The 16,877-nt window shown below is 40.6% G+C and overlaps 1 protein-coding gene across 7 annotated transcripts in view; it reads left to right on the plus strand.

Annotated features, from left to right (window-relative positions):
• TRAK2 (trafficking kinesin protein 2) overlaps nucleotides 1–16,877 on the plus strand; it is a 233,460-nt gene that overhangs the window by 176,029 nt on the left and 40,554 nt on the right. For all 7 annotated transcript variants that reach the window (XM_030209080.1, XM_030209083.1, XM_030209079.1 and 4 more), the window contains 2 exons: nucleotides 8,031–8,161; nucleotides 8,497–8,571. In XM_030209080.1, the coding sequence (XP_030064940.1) occupies nucleotides 8,031–8,161; nucleotides 8,497–8,571 (206 nt within the window). The remainder of the gene's footprint in view (nucleotides 1–8,030; nucleotides 8,162–8,496; nucleotides 8,572–16,877) is intronic.

The following is a 16,877-nucleotide window of genomic DNA, read 5'->3' on the forward strand; positions in this document are numbered from 1 at the left end:
TTTGCTATTATCAGGGGAATTGAGATGGGTTTCCTGAGGAAGAATTTTATCTGCATTCAGTTTGTGACAGGATACAAGTATTTTTTTTCTTTTAATAATGTTATTTAAACCCTGGGTATTAATAGATATTATTTTCAATATAGGGGTTTTAAGTGTATGAGTCATAATTATTGAACATAGTTTTACATATGCAATAGAAGTATACCGTGACCCCTTTGTAAGAAGGATGCATACTCAGTAAGATTGTATACGTGTTTAAAGATGACCAGGAACTATAAGGAAAAACACAAACAGTGCTAACCAACAGCAAAAGCAAAGGAGTTAAGCTGAAATAGATCATGGGAGAGGAGAGCTGGGGAACATGACAGCAAAACACCCAGCCCAAAAATATGAAAAATTAGATAGTGGAAAATTGACCTTTAAAGAATATAGAACAGTTTGGAGAGGAAATTGAAAGCAATGTGTTAACTGCACCTTAGCTTTTCTAAACAATGAAGAATAATTCAGAAATTTACACAAATTAACATTGTGATTTCCTTTACAAGTATTAATTTGATACATTTGATTGCAATTATCACTATTAGAATAGGTAAGTAATACTAAGACAGCCATGAATTAATGGTATAACTGTATTAATTAAGGATGATATTGCAAGCAGCTCTAAACAAATGAGTAGTCGCCTACATATGTAAGTGAAGATTGCTCAAAGTGACATAACCATAACAATTAAAACAGACAATGCAGTTATTATTGAGAAATTCGAGCATATTTGTCTGAGAGATATCACACATCAGGTAATTGCAGATTAAGACGAATAAGAGCCTTTGAAACATATTTGTGTGAAATAAATCATAAAGGAGATCATTAGGTAATTGATCAGTGCTTGAAGGAATCCAAAAATATACCCAGTTGAGCAGGATCTTCAAAACTGCAGGTTGTGTTCTGGTAGGTTACCCACATTCGAACGGTGTAAAATAGCCCATATTGAGCATCTGTTTTTTTTCCTGCGATCATGGACTACTAAGAAGGCCTTTCTTTTCTGTATAGTAGTTTTATTCAGATTAGGGGAAAAAAAAGTTTCATACCTTCATAGCAGATGCGAGATTGCAGTTTAGCTTTTTGAAGGATATACCAGGCTTGGGGATAGCGAAGTAGTTTAAGGCTATTGGTCTTGGGTAGGACTGAGATGAAGATTTAAATGAAGGTGTTCTCTGTGCACACTCTATTTCAAACTCGTGCTCCAGGTCAATATTGAGGAACTTCGGAAGCATCCTGGTAAGATATTCTATTGGATTAGCACCTTCAATACCCTCAGGCTGGTAATCCAGACATTGTTCCTACCAGAACAATTGTTTAAGTCTTCTAAGTCTTTTTTTAAAAGTCAATCATCTTTGTTTTTTGTAGGTCTTGAATTAGCTCCGATTGCATTTCACTTTTATTTTCCACCTTGGATAGTCTTGTAACTAGATCAGTGATTTGAGTTCATATCCCCTAGTTTTTTAATTTCTGCAAGTGATGTTTGGTTGTCCTGAAGGAGACCTTTAATCAAGAGGATTTCCCCTATAAGTGCACAAAGGGAGACTTCAGGTGCTTGTTCAGTCACCATCTTAGACGGAGAACGTGAGTCTTGTTTAGGCCGAAGCATTACCGAGCTGGGGTCTATTTTGGATTGACGACCTGCCATATGTGCAGATGAAGTTCAAGCAGGTTCGATAAAAAGAAAAAAGGCTGAAAATGTAGATTGTTAGGTTAGTAATTTAAGGATTCTGTAGTTAGGAATTGGGAACTGCGTTGTTATGTTGCCATGCCGCTCGGAGCTCACAGCGCCCCCCTTAATTTTATCCCACTTCTATTCGGAAAACACAATAAAAAATTGATTATTATACCTAGACCTTTCATTCTGCAACAGTGTAGACATATTCATCATATAGGATGGTGCCTCACCAAACAAAATTTTAAAAACTATAACATTCAATTTAAAGTAAAAACGAGCCATAATTGACAACCAATGTAATTTCAAATAATACTTTTTATCTAATTCATATTTTGGCAAACCATGAATTAATCTGACAACTGTGTTCTATATTAACTATAAGCAATTGATTAGTGTTTTGGAACAAATCAACACAAGGTTACAGTAATCAAATCGAGACAATAACAGAGATTGAAGTAGGATCCTAAATGTATCCCAGTTAAAGAACTTTCTAATAGATCTTAATTTCCTAAGGGCATAAAAATGATTCTCCAAGGACAAGCAGGCTTATTTATTCTCACAAGTGGGTGACGCTGACCCGCTTCATCCGGTCTGGAATTTATAAAAGTTTAATCAGAGCTTTGTGGAGCATGACATAGGCTCTACCACGAGTGCGCGAGTGCATTATCGCCTACCTCGAGAACGCAGTCTCGGTTCTTTTTCTACCTCCGTGAGGGGGGGGGGGCATATGTTTTTACCATCTCCTCACATTGCTCGGTCCAAAGGAGCTTTTTGAGCCTTTTGACGATTTTTTTTCGTGCTTCATTGTGTTCCCAGTTGTTGGAACTACCTTCATTTCTTTTTCCTTATATTTTTAGTTTATTTTCCCCGGTTTTAAGTTTTCTTTTTTGTTTTTTTTAGTCAAAAAGGCTGCTTTTAGGCCTTGACTTCAGCTGGGACGTTTCCTCTCTTTTTGCCATGCCTTGCCCCTTTTTCAGGCACCATCGCTTCTTTTAGTTTAGCTGAGGAAGTTTTTCCTTCCATGTTCACAAAGGTTCCCAGTGGCTTTAAGCGCTGTACCCGGTGCAATCGGACAGTCTCTGAGAAGGACACTCATTCTTGGTGTCTACAGTGCCTTGGAGCCGATCATAGCCCCACTAACTGTGTTCTTTATGTTTGCATGAAGAAGAGGACCCAGGTTTCTGGAGAGGCTCAACGAGAGAGGATTTTTGGAGCCAAGTCCAGTTTCTCGACATTGGCATTGAGGTCAAAGGCATCATCAGCATTGACGTGGAGCATCGGTAAGCTTCAGTGCTCATTTTTCACTTATAGCTAATACAGAGACAACCTGAGAAGTGAAGTCTCTTGTGTTTAATTGTTGCACACATTCCTGTGCTTCTGCAACTGAAGTATAGGATGTCCAGCAACCCTGTAAAAATATTTTGAGTGGCAGTGTAAATTTAGCATGAAACGAATATTCTTTATGGCTAGTGTAGAGCAGAGAGGGTGAAATTTCCTCATGCGATCTTGAAGTGCCATAGAGAAATCCTGGAAAAGTTTACTAGGGAAGCCATCATATTGTAACGTGTCTCGTCAGGAACAATAATTTTTAAACAACTCCACTTATGACAATAATTAAGAATTCTTGCCACCATTGCACGAGGGCGAGCACAATCCTCCGATGGTTTCCCAAACCGATATGCACACTCCAGAATTAGGGGGCCATGTTCCCCGGAAAGCCTGAGCTCTTTTGATAGCCAATCTTCCGTAAGTGTAGGCAAGGATTGCTCTGATACTTGTTCCAGGAGGCCGATAATGCAAATGTTATTCCGGCGCAAACGGTTTTCAAGTTCATCTAAGCGTTCTTTAAGCGCCTGTAGTGTTTTGTCAAGCCGCGCCACCCGGGGGGCCAGGGTGTGGGGTCCATCTTCGAGTGCTGATAGTTTCTCTCCCAACTCTTCAGCTCGTGATGTTGAGTGTCTCTATAAGTGAATGATAAGTGTCAAGCTGCGTGGAAAGGCACTGTAATTTAGGCTGTAACGCTCGGTCAGCTGCTGCGGTTAGCTGAGCCAGTTGATCTGTTGTAAAAGTGAAGGTAAAGGCTTTACTGGCATCCGCCGTCTTATCCTCGCTGCCTTTCCTCTTGTCACGAGTAGATTTTGATCCAGCGGTTGATATCTCATGCCGTGTTCTCTCTAAAAATCTGTCCATAAAGTCAGTGGTTTTTTTTACATTTCTAGTGTGTTTGACCCCTTTCTTATACAGAAATCACGGGCTGCAGCTGTGCTTATTTATTTATTGCATTTGTATCCCACATTTTCCCACCTCTTTGCAGGCTCAATGTGGCTTACAATACATCTTGAATAGTGGAGATATAACAGAAAATAGACATGTAGTATTACAGAAGGATCTAGAGCAACATGGTAATGATAAAACAAGATAGTGGTATAGCAAGTAGATATAGTAAGACAGTTCTATATATATGTGGAGGAGTGTGTGTTCACATTGGTTGATCTTTGTGGTATGCCTTGTTAAAGAGATGGGTCTTCAGCAGTTTGTGGAAGTTCGTTAGTTCGTAAATCGTTTTTAAGTTTCGCGGCAATGCATTCCATAATTGTGTGCTCAAGTAGGTAAAGTTTGATGTGTGCATTAGTTTGTATTTTAGACCTTTGCAGTTAGGGAAGTGCAGGTTAAGGAATGTGCGGGGTGATCTTTTGGCATTCCTGGGTGGTAAGTCTATTAGGAGGCTTATTTTCAAAGCACTTAGCCTCCCAAAGTTCCATAGAAACATATGGAACTTAGCCTCCCAAAGTGCTTTGAAAATATGCCTCTAGGTCTGACATGTAGACTGGTGCATCTCCCTGAATGATTTTGTGGACCAAGGAGCAGATTTTGAACATGATGCATTCTTTACGTGGGAGCCAGTGTAGTTTTTCTCATAAGGGTTTTGCACTTTCATATTTTGTTTTACCGAATATGAATCTAGCTGCAGTGTTTTAGGCTGTCTGAAGTTTCTTGATTATTTGCTCTTTACAGCCGGCGTAGAGTGCATTGCAGTAATCTAGATGACTGAGCACCATTGATTGTACCAGATTACGGAAGACAGTCCTTGGGAAGAAAGGTCTTACTCTTTTTAATTTCCACATTGAGTGGAACATCTTCTTGGTTGTGTTTTTCGCGTGGCTCTCGAGTGTTAGGTGTCGATCGATGGTGACTCCAAGAATTTGTAGGGTGTCCGAAACTGGAAGGTTCAGATTTGGTGTGTTAGTGGCGATGAATTTGTTCTTGTTATGTTGATAGGTGAGTATTAGGCATTGGGTTTTTTCTGCATTAAGTTTCAGCCAAAATGCATCTGCCCATGAATGCATGATCCAGAGACTTTGGTTGATGTCATGGGAGATTTCCTTTAGATCTTGTTTAAATGGGATGTAGATCGTTACGTCGTCTGCATATATGTATGGGTTGAGGTTTTGGCTTGATAATAGTTTGGCTAAGGGTATCATCATTAGGTTGAATAGAGTGGCCTCTGAGGTGATGCATGCATGACACTGTTATCCCTGTTGTTATGACTTGGGCTCCACTTTGATGGGGTCACCTTGACAAGAAGCTGGGGTTTCATAAACAGTGTGCCAGCCACAGCGCATCTTCAGCTACAGGGGAGACTCCAAGAGTCCTTGGCTGTTCTGACCATGACATCGATGCTGATAACAACCTTGTTGTTCTGGCACATCGGGACCCTTGTCAGCAGTCTTCGTCTATATGTAAGGTCGCGGTTTCTGCAAATAACAGGCTTTAGCAACAAAAGTTGGAATAACTCAGTCTGCATCTTAAGGTCAGGTTGCTAATGCTGGATAGTGCCATGTATTATAATACCTTATTTATTGGGATTTATTAACCACCTTTATGAAGAGATTCACCCAAGGCAGTGTACAGCAGGTACAGTTCAACATAAAACTTACAATTTTGATAACAGCATAGCAATAGTAAGATAATCAAGCATAAACATAAATACAATAAATGAGATAAACTTGAGAACAGTAAATTGAAACCTAATAATAGAACTACAGTGAAACAGTATCAGAAATATACATATTTAACAGCACTGGAATTCAAATACCAGAGATATAGTATAGTACAATACAATGTTAGCATAATACTAATGATAAATCTAATAGGCATGCACTAGGGCATTCAACTAACTTAGATATGATGCTAAAGAATTTATACAATATGGCTTACCATATAGCTAAGGGACCAAGAGCAGATATATGATGGGAACATGATACTTGGTACAGAGTCAGCTGGGATAATTTGATAGTTAAAGTCAAGGCATTTGTTGTATAGTTAAGCAAGGTAAGGAACTGATCTAAGTTAGTGTGTGTAGCAAGCTAGTCCAGGTACAGAATGAGTGTATAGTCAGTCACCCTATATATTAAAGGCTTGAGATAAGAGCCAGGCTTTCACCTGCTTTCTGAAGTAGAGGTAGTCTCGAGTTATACAGAGCATGGAGGCTACTTTTGATATCTTTGTTATGTAGGAATTTTTATAGTGCTTCATAGTGCTTGTTTTGCTCCTACTGCATTGTGATCCAGATAGGGAAAAGAAAATAAATCAAGAGTAGTGGTGCTAACAGTTTACTAGAAAGCTTTATCTTACACTTTGTCATTAATCTTTCGTGGAAGCATAACAGTAACAAGAGCTTAAACTATTAAAAAGCCATAATATGGTCCTCAGGTCAGCACTCTATTAATATTATAAAACTACCTTCACAGCATGTTAATAAAATTATAGCAACAAATTGGTGTATTTAAAGAACAGCTTTAACTCCTAGTTACAGCAAGTTAAAGCAGAAAGTTAACATTCCTTTCTGAATATCTGACTTCATATGTATATTTTATGAGTTGTGTATTTATGACTGCTAGGAGAGAAATCTAATCCGAGACTGGAAAATTCCATTTTTTGAACTATGGATGAATTTAGATGTGAGAGAAAGATACACAGAGGGGCATAATTGAACAGCGCCGGCCAAATCGATGGGCGGCCATCTTTGGGGCTGGCTCCGTGAAGGGGCGGAGCCAACCGTATTTTCAAAATACACTTGGCGCCATCCAAATCGCTCGCCAGGGTTAGATGAGATGGCCGACTCCGATTTTCAGCCATAATGGAAACCGGATCCAGCCATCTCAAATCCGGCGAAATGTAAGGCATTTGGGCGTGGGAGGAGCCAGCATTTCTAGTGCACTGGCCCCCCTGATATGCCAGGACACCAAACGGGCACCCTAGGGGGCACTTAAAAAAATTAATTAAAAAAACACAATTAGCTTCCAGGTGCATAGCACCCTTCCCTTGTGTGCTGAGCCCCCCAAATCCCCCCCAAAACCCACTGCCCACAACTCTACACTATTCCCATAGCCCTAAGGGGTGAAGGGGGGGCACCTACATGTGGGTACAGTGGGTTTTGGGGGGCTCCCATTTACCAGCAAAAGTGTAACAGGTAGGGGGGGATGGGCCTGGGTCCACCTGCCTCAAGTGCACTGCACCCACTACAAATTGCTCCAGGAACCTGCATATTGCTGTCAGGGAGCTGGGTATGACATTTGAGGCTGGTATACAGGCTGGCAAAAAATGTCAGATTTATTTTTTTTTGTGTGTGGGGGTGGGGGGAGTAAGGGGGGGGGGTCATTCCCACTTCCCTCCATTGGTCATCTGGTCAGTTGGGGCACTTTTTTGGGACTTGGACCTAAAAAAAAAAAAAAGGGTCCAAATAAAACGGACCAAATTCTCCTGACGGCCAGCTTTCTTTTTTCTATTATCTGGTGAAGCCGGCCATCTCAACGCACGCCCCCGTCCCGCCCATGTCCCGCCTTCGCTACCATGCTGACACACCCCCTTTCAACTTTCGCCGGGCCCGCGACGGAACGCAGTTGAAGCCACCCAAAATCGGCTTTCGATTATGCCGATTTGGGCGGATTCAGGAGATCGCCGCCCATCTCCCGATTTGTGTCGGAAGATGAGCGGCAATCACTTTCGAAAATGAGCTGGACAGTATCCTGTATGAGTGTAAATTTCTGGAATTACCTGGATATATGCTCGATATATCCTTGGATTGCTCTTAAAATAAAGCTTTCTATTTCCATTGATGGTATTTTTATACATTCTTAATTATTAGCTGTGATGACATAGAATAGTTTTCTTGTGATTATAGATATTCAGCTTCAGCAGTGTATGTAGGCCTTACTGGCTTTTTCTTTTTTCTTTTTTCTTTTTACGTCTTTATCCCTTAATTTTGTCTGTCTTCAACCTGACAACATTTTTCATGGTTTACTTTTTGCCTAAGGAGAATCAAATGCTGAGATTGGAAGGCTTACTGAGGAGCTATCTGAAAAAAATGAAGAGTTGGCTCGCTACCAGGAGGAGATTGCAACCCTCCTGACCCAGATTGTTGACCTACAGCACAAACTGAAAGAGGTGCGTAGATATGGTGGTTGGTCTAATGTGAGCCAAGTGGTTATTTGAAAGGCAAGTTTGCATTTTTGAGAAACTAATTCCCACCCCACCCATGGCTATATGAAGTTTTTAAAATTCTTAATTGTTTGGTAAATATTTAGAATGCCGTCTTTAGTTGAGTAGTTAATGCTAGCATACTATGGCAGACTTTGTATTGTTGTTTGAATATTTTTACTGCTGTAATTGTTTATTGCTCGTGTTTGATTTATTCTTATTGTACACTGCTTTGAGTGAATTCCTTCAAAAATGCAGTAAATAAATCCTAATAAATAAAAATAATGATTGTATCTTTTTAGTATGCAATTGAAAAGGAAGAATTGAAACTTCACCTACAGGCCTCCAAAGGTGCCCAGAGACAACTGACAGCAGAGGTATTGAAGTCTTTTCTTGGTCAGCAGTTTGAAATGAATGGTTGGAAAGGGTGGAGAAGGCAAGGTAGCAAATTCTTATTTTTGAAGACCAGCAAGCCACCATAGTCTCTCATATGGATCATGTGACTGTGCTTGGCACTGAATGGACCAATTCTTCCATAGCTTTCTGGAAAGGAGTAAAAACCTTTCACTGCTCATGCATTTTCCTATGGCTCCCTTCAGTTCATTTTTATCCACCAAGACCATCCTACATATTTTCTTCAACTGTGAAGCATTCAAAGTATTTTTATCAGGCTCTTTGCCTAGCCCCCACCTGAATTGCTTTAATTAGGGTTTTTGGTACTTTTAAAGTTTCCCTCTTGTGGTTTTTTTTGTTTGTTTGGGAGGGGGGGGGGTTGTTTTTTTTTCTCCCGAGCTAACTTGTATGTTTTTGTCTTTAGTGCAACTTTGTTAGCAGAACACGTGATTCTCTCTTCTCTTTAGGATACTCGTGAACAGAAAATACGATTTTACCTCATCAATTTTCCTCATACTAAGCTAGAAGTACTAAAGGGCTTTTCACATTTTCTGGCAGTAAGTAATCTGCTTGTTATATTTGGACCCACGATCAAAGAGGAGACCCATGGCTTCATGTTTAGTCCCAACTGCAAACTGATCATCTCCAGGTTTGCTCTGAGTTTCAGAACAAAGTCATGATGCCTCTGGTTGTGATATTTATGCAGAGATACCAAATAGAGTGGATCAGATCTAGAAGGAGAGTCTTGCAACCATGGAGCAATACAAAGGCTCTGTAATATGTTTATGGGTTTTTTTTCTTTCCTTTCCTAATAATTTCCAACATTTTACTTGCTTGCTTAGCCACTTCTGCACACTGAGCAGAGGGTTTCAGTATATCATCGATGATATCTAATTCCTTTTCTTGTGTGGTGACTCCTAATGTGGAATCTTGCATCATGTAGCTGTAGTTCGGGTTTGTCTTCCCTACATGCATCACCTTTGCATTTGCTCACATTAAATGTCATTTGCTATTTAGATGCCCAGTCTTTCAGTCTTGTAAGGTCCTCTTGCAATTTTTCACAATCCTCTTGTGATTTAACAACTTATCACCATTAAGAAAGTAAACCCAAATCTTTACAGCCTGTGGTTGGTAGATCATATGGACTTCTATTGAATTCTATTACATAGCTTCCTACTATTCTAGGACCTATGGGGATAGTTGTGTCCATCAACCAGCAAGTTGAAATAGAGAACTGAAAACTGAGCTGAGATACATCTCTCTTGGCATCCAGTCCAGCTCCTCAGTATTTTCTATCTCCACCAGTTGGATGGAGACACTTTTCAGCCTCTAATGTTGAGTGATTTGCTCCTGGTCCAGTTGGTCAGCCAGTCTCCAGTTGAGCTTTGCGGTTGGCTTGGGCCTGCAGAGTCACATCTGGTGGTCTTCAAATCTCTGTCTGGTGCCCCGTGAATTTACTTCACCTCTCCCGTTTCCTGTGGAGCTCTCCTTTTCCAGCACAACAACCTTTAAAAAAAAAAAAAAAGAAGGAAAGAGTTTTTCTGGAGAGCATGGGACAGAGTATCAGTTATTTGGTCTTGATTCTTTCTCATCTGGGGTAAGACGTGTGGAGACTGCGAGCTTTGGGGGAGCAGCCGGCAGTGGTAAGTCCAACTAACTCAGAACCGCTTGGAGGGCTGCAAGTTCCACTTGGTTCAGCTGTGGGATCCTGTCTCACCACTTGGGTCTGAGCTTGTGCCAGTCAAGTGAATGGCAACTCCCAGCTTTCCCACTGTGGGACCCACTGGTTGGCGTCAGGGCATTTCAGTGCGTGCAAGTTAGGAATCCTGGGGGAAATGGTCAGCGGCAGCATCCGAATATGCCAGGGAATTTGAGTTCTCCGTCAGGGCTGGTGCACAGTTTGATTCAGGAGAACACTGAAACGGGCACCATTTTATCAGGGCTGACTGGTGGTGAGAAACAGCCTCTGACTGATCACACACGGAGCACAGCCACCATCTTACAACCTCAGGGCCTGACAAGAGCATTCATCTTCCATCGGAATTTTTGTTTTCTCCTGAGTTTATATTGCTTTTACACCAGGCCTATTTACTAAAGCAGGGACAGTAGGAGTTCCTGCAAGGTGCTTCAGTTCTCACCCCACATCCTCTCCAGCTTCTAAGAGATCTCGTTTAGCCTCATCTACCTAATCCTGGAAGTCTATTTCTGCTTCTCCCTCCTCTGATGTGGCCTCTGTCTTTTCAGAGGAGCCATCATTGAAGGAGCCATTAAAGGAGTGAGAGAACCTGAAAGTACAACAACTGAGGTTGTTTCATAAAGAGGAACTCGGTACTTTATTTTTGATGCATTAGTGGTGCTTGTCCATTGAGGAGAACTTCTGCTTCAGCGTCAGAAGTTCCAGCTTCATTGATTATGATTGGGCTTAGAGGTCCTTCTACGTTTTTTTCCAATGCATCCCAGACATTCAAGACCTGATTATACAGCTTCCTAGGGTGGACTCCCTTGTTACAGCGGTGACTAAGACTATCTTGCTGTTGGAAGGGGGCATTGCCCTAAATGTCCTACAGGATGGAAAGCTAGCAGGCTTGCTAAAACAAGCCTTTGCAGTGGCTTCTTTGGGCCTTCAAGTGACAGTATGCAGCTCATTCATGGCTAGAGCATGCCTGAAGTGGCATCAGCAGTCTACAACACAAGATGAGCTCCATAATGCCCAGCTGGAAGGAAGGTTGACCTACTTGGTGAATGCTATTTGACATGTTATGGCTCACTGGCTCACAGTATGTCTTTGGCTGTCACAGTCATTTGCAACTCTGGTTGCGGCATTGGGCAGCAGATGCAGCATCAATATCATGTCTAGTTAAACTGGCCTTTCGGGGCAAGTGGCTGTTTGGAGAGCTTAGCAACTTGAAAGATCTGGGGGAAACTAAGTTACAGTGGTTGCCAAAGGATAAGCCAAAAGCCTCTGGCCATCCATCTTCAGGGCACTCTCAATCTCGTTTTGAGACAGCAGATGGTACCGGACTGGTTGTCGGCAATATGGTCAGAAGTCCCACTTTCAGGTACGCCAATCTTCCATTCCAGCGGACAGGAAGTCCTCCTCTCAGTCAGCTAAAGTGCCCAATGCCTCCTGAGCGTCACAATAATACGAGGCTGGTTCTCTGATGAGAGTGAAATGTTTTTTTGATAGATTTTAATTATGCAAGAGGAATGTAATATGTGTTGGGGAACTGCACTAAGCTGCACTGTACAATGTTTAAGGAAATATACTCAGAACATTAAGGAAGGACTAGATTCTTATTCTCAGGTACAGAGCAAGTATATTTACAGTACTGTACAGGTAATACATTAATATAAGTACTCCGTTTAGGAATCTTATACAAGGGAAATGTGCCACAAGATAAATATTGCTAGAAAACCTGAATTATCAATTATGCTGGATCGGTATGAACTTACTGATTGAGGCTCATATGTATTCTTTCTTGTTTCTGCTCTTGGCTGGAGTGGTGAAGGAGGTCTTGTATATGTAGCTTGATGGTGACCCTTACTGGAAGAAAAGTCTTCTATTTGCAGATTTGATGGGAGTGGAACCTGGAAAAGTTTTTAACTTGGGTTCAGATGAGGAGTTCACCAAAGGTCCAAAGAGAGTCCAGCTTTTATAATTATTTTTGGGCCATAGAAGCTGAAGTCACATGGTGTATAGTAGTTACCCAATCACAATACATGGATAGTTGAAAAAAACTTTTTTCTGGGTTTGGAGATAGAGGCATGGAAAAGCTGGTTTAGCTGGTTACATGCTTCCTGGCTGACCAGGTACTGAAGTACACATCCTAGAATGTACTTGACAAGATTAAGAGAATCATTGTTTGGGAGTTTCAGGTAGATGGTGTTTCTGTTGTGTTATCCAGCCTCTTTGATTGCTGTCAATATACATATCCTGTTTTTCGAGAATGGTGGTAATTAACTCCTCTGTATCAACCCAGCCTTCTTTTGTTAGGCAGTGGTTGACCATTTAACAGTTCTTTTGCTTCAGGCTTTCAGTGGTCTGAAGGAGGAGGAGAGGGCCAAATCTGCTGTCTGAGCAAGTTACAGCCACAGAGTTTTTGCAAGCCATTTTTATATCTCTATATCTAGCACAAATAACTGTAAAATCATGATATCATGCTACAGGAGGATGTCTTCAGGAGGTGGGCCAAAATCACATCAGATTAGTGGGATCTGGATATTCTCACAAGTTACAAGTTGGATTTCTCTTATCTAGTCACTCCTCTCTTCTTGAAGTCTTCTTGTCGAAAGAGAACCAAGGCAGTTGAGGGTGCAGGCCACCATAGATTTCTTGCTGCCCTCTGGGCCATTGTTCCAGTTCCCTAGGCTGAACAGGGACAAGGCAGATACTCCACCTTCTTCATTGTCCCAAAGAAGATGGTACCTTTTTGTCCAGTCTTAGATCTCAAAGGTATAAACCACTGCCCCTGAGTGTCCCGCTTTTACATGGAAGCGCTAAGAGTAGTCATAGCCTCGGTTCAATAAGAGAATTTTTTACTCCTTTCGATTTCAAGGAGATGTACTTGCATATAATAATAATATGTCAAATTTTTTTACTCACAGTTACTTGCTTCTGACGCTCTGCTTCTGTCAGAGCTGTTCAACTCTCACTGTGGGCCTGTGTTCCCATCGGAGCTGCTGGGCTCCCACTCTCACTCTGGGCTCCCACTCTCACTCTGGGCCTGCATTTACTTTAGATCTGTTGGGCTCCCACTTTTACATTACTACTACTACTATTTAGCATTTCTATAGCGCTACAAGGCGTACGCAGCGCTGCACAAACATAGAAGAAAGAGTCCCTGCTCAAAGAGCTTACAATCTAATCAGTCTACACATTTATTGGTACTGCTGAGCCCCCATTTTTACAGTGTTCTACACTTTTATTAGAGCTGCTGAGCTCCAACCTTTATTGTAGCCTGCTCTTGGGGAAGGCTTTCCTCAACCATCATCTTTCACAACGTAATTTCAAACCAGGCAGACAGTTGGTGATACCAGTAAGCACCTCCCACAATAAGCAGCTTGCTTCTGAGGCTCTGCTTCTGTCAGAGCTGTTGAAATCTCACTTTCACTGTGGGCCTGTGTTCCCATCGGAGCTGCTGGGCTCCCACTCTCACTCTGGGCCTGCATTTACTTTAGATCTGTTGGGCTCCCACTCTTACAGCAGTCTACACATTTATTGGTACTGCTGAGCCCCCGTTTTTACAGTGTTCTACACTTTTATTAGAGCTGCTGAGCTCCAACCTTTATTGTAGCCTGCTGTTGGGGAAGGCTTTCCTCAGCCATCATCTTTACAACTATTTACAACGTAATTCTCCATAGAACTAGATCAATGATGTTCTACCAGATATAGCAACTATACAAACGATCTTAAACGGAGATATAGCACTCTATAATACAAGGAAGCACTGATTATTAGTAGCATAATTATGCATTACACCCTTAAAGAAGTGCTGTTGTTAAAGTAAGCAAGTAAATGAACTATTACGATTGAACAGTATTAAGTAGCGGTTTCTAACTGACAATATATGGCAATTAAGTTGCAGTTTCTAGCTAACAACACGTGCGGTCTCTATCCAACATTGTCCCGGGTTTACTCGGACTAATCTCTGGGACCTGACGGATGCTGCGCTTTCATACTATAACTGTGCAGTGAACCTCCTTCAGGTTTCTGTTTCCAAAAAACGACAAGTTTCTAACTAAAAACACATAATGGTCCCTATTCAACAGAGCCCCTGGAGTTTACTTGAACTGAATCTCTGACTTGATGGATGCCTAGCTTCTTGCTATTTTAGTGCAGTGAACCTCCTTCAGGTCTCTGTTCCAAACATCCCTCAACTCATAACCATCTGACGTGCAAGGACTGTTGATTCAGTTATTTATGATTGTTCTCTCAACACATAACCAGCTGATGTGCAAGGACTGTTGCTTCAGATATATATGACTGTTCTCTCCTAAAGCTGCACTCTACTATCAGTTGATGTATCATAATTAGTCTAACCTCCTCAGAGTTGTAATATCAAGATGGATTCCGCTAAATTCTTCTTCTTTATCTACTTACTTTAATTCACCACATGCTGACCACCTCCTTACCAGAAACAAACAGCATTCCTACTATCTACAGACCTTACAAGCCTTATAAGCATAATGCTCTTCGCCATAATAATAATAACAATCAAAAAATGGAATTCATACCTCACTTGAACAACATCAAAACAAAGGAAAAAATGAGCGCACTAAACCTTAACTACTAATCAATAGACAATTAAGAAAAATCAACCTTGTCCCTGATCTTACTGATCCCTATCAAATAATCCAAATAGGATGTACAAATGCAAGATCAGCCGACAACAATATTAACAGATTCAAGGATGACAACCTAGACCTACTGATTATAAATGAAACATGGATCCACAATCTCAATGACCCAATACTACTAGATCTCTGCCCTCCAGACTATAACATTTCTCACTGGCCAAGAATTGGAAAAAGAGGAGGAGGCATTGCAGTAATTTACAAGTCACAACTCACTATAACAACTATATCTGATTCCATGACACCACAGCTAGAAATTGCCTCAATTATTATTAAACATCCTTCCTTGTTTGATCATCTAAACATCATCTTATTTTATAGACCACCAGGAAACTGGTAAGAATGCCAACCTTATCTCACGGATTTCATCTCGAATGCCTGCGTGTCTAATTCTAATCGCCTCATATTGGGAAACACAAATTTGCATCTTGAAGACCTCAATGCAAAGAACACACAAGATTGCAGGGAATTCTTCAAACTATGGGAATTCAATTGGACTAATACTCAAGCAACACATGTTAAAGGCCACACATTAGACCTATTCACATACAAATTCTCTTCTGACCATACCTTTACAATAACAGATACAAATTGGTCTGAAGTACCATGGTCAGATCACTTTAAATTAAATATATCTATGCATTGGCGGATAAAAAATCTGATCCAGAAGCAGGAGTGACAAACCTTCACGACAAGGGGTCAGATCGATCTGATAACTTTTTTGGCAGAAGTTCTATGCGAATGACTGGACTACTCAAACTGATTCCAACCAATACCTTTTAAATTGGTATAACAGATGCAAATACATACTTGAAGCAATAGCACCATTACAAATAAAAACATCACGAAGACATAACTCTCTTCTTTGGTTCAACGATGAGCTGAAAAAATTAAAAACTCAAACAAGAAGACTCAAACGTGCATGGAATAAAATGAAAAATGAACAAACGTTCACCGCGTGGAAACTAATGTTAAGGAAATACAAATACACCATCAGACTAAAAGGTCATTCTATAAATCCAAAATTGGACCACATTACAAAGATTTACACAAGTTATTCCAATCTGTTCATAACCTACTAGATGTTACACCGGTCACCTCAACTAATTCTGATACTCCGTCAGCAAATGATCTAGCCATTTATTTCAATCAAAAAATCATCAAATTAAGATCCACCTTATCAACTAACTCTTCTAATTACGAAACATTTATTGATTATTAGACCCAATTACTGACGAATATCCAGCTGACCGAATATGGACAAATTTCAACTCCCTAACTGAGGATACAGTCACCCAAATGATCAATAGATTTACCAAATCCCATTGTAAACTAGATGCTTGCCCTAGTCATTTAATAATATCTGCTCCTCAATGTTTTTTAATCGATCTCACCTCCTATTTAAACCATATGTTCCAACATGGATCCTTTCCTGCTGACAAAGGTAATATATCACTTACTCCAATCCCCAAAGACCAGAAGAAAAAATTAAATGACATAACTAACTATCGCCCAGTTGCATCCATCCCTCTTGTAGTCAAATTAGTGGAAAGCTTAGTAACTAAACATCTTAATGATTACTTGAGTAAATTCTCAGTATTACATGTGTCCCAATCTGGATTTTGTGCTAATCACAGCACTGAAACAGTTCTTATAACACTCCTAACTAAATTCAAACAAATTATCGCAGCTGGCAATAATGTTCTACTCCTCCAATTCTACATGTCTAGTGCGTTTGACATAGTTAACCATGGTGTTCTATTAAACATCGTTGAATAGTTTGGACTTGGTGGAAACGTATTGAATTGGTTCTACAAATTCCTAACTGTAAGATCTTATCAAGTGATATCTAAGTTGACCATTTTGTCACCATGGAGACCTGGATGTGGAGTGCCTCAGGGCTCGCCGCTTTCACCAATTCTCTTTTTTTTAATTA

The sequence above is a fragment of the Microcaecilia unicolor genome, chromosome 7, assembly GCF_901765095.1.
Source record: "Microcaecilia unicolor chromosome 7, aMicUni1.1, whole genome shotgun sequence".
Lineage (NCBI taxonomy): Eukaryota > Metazoa > Chordata > Amphibia > Gymnophiona > Siphonopidae > Microcaecilia > Microcaecilia unicolor.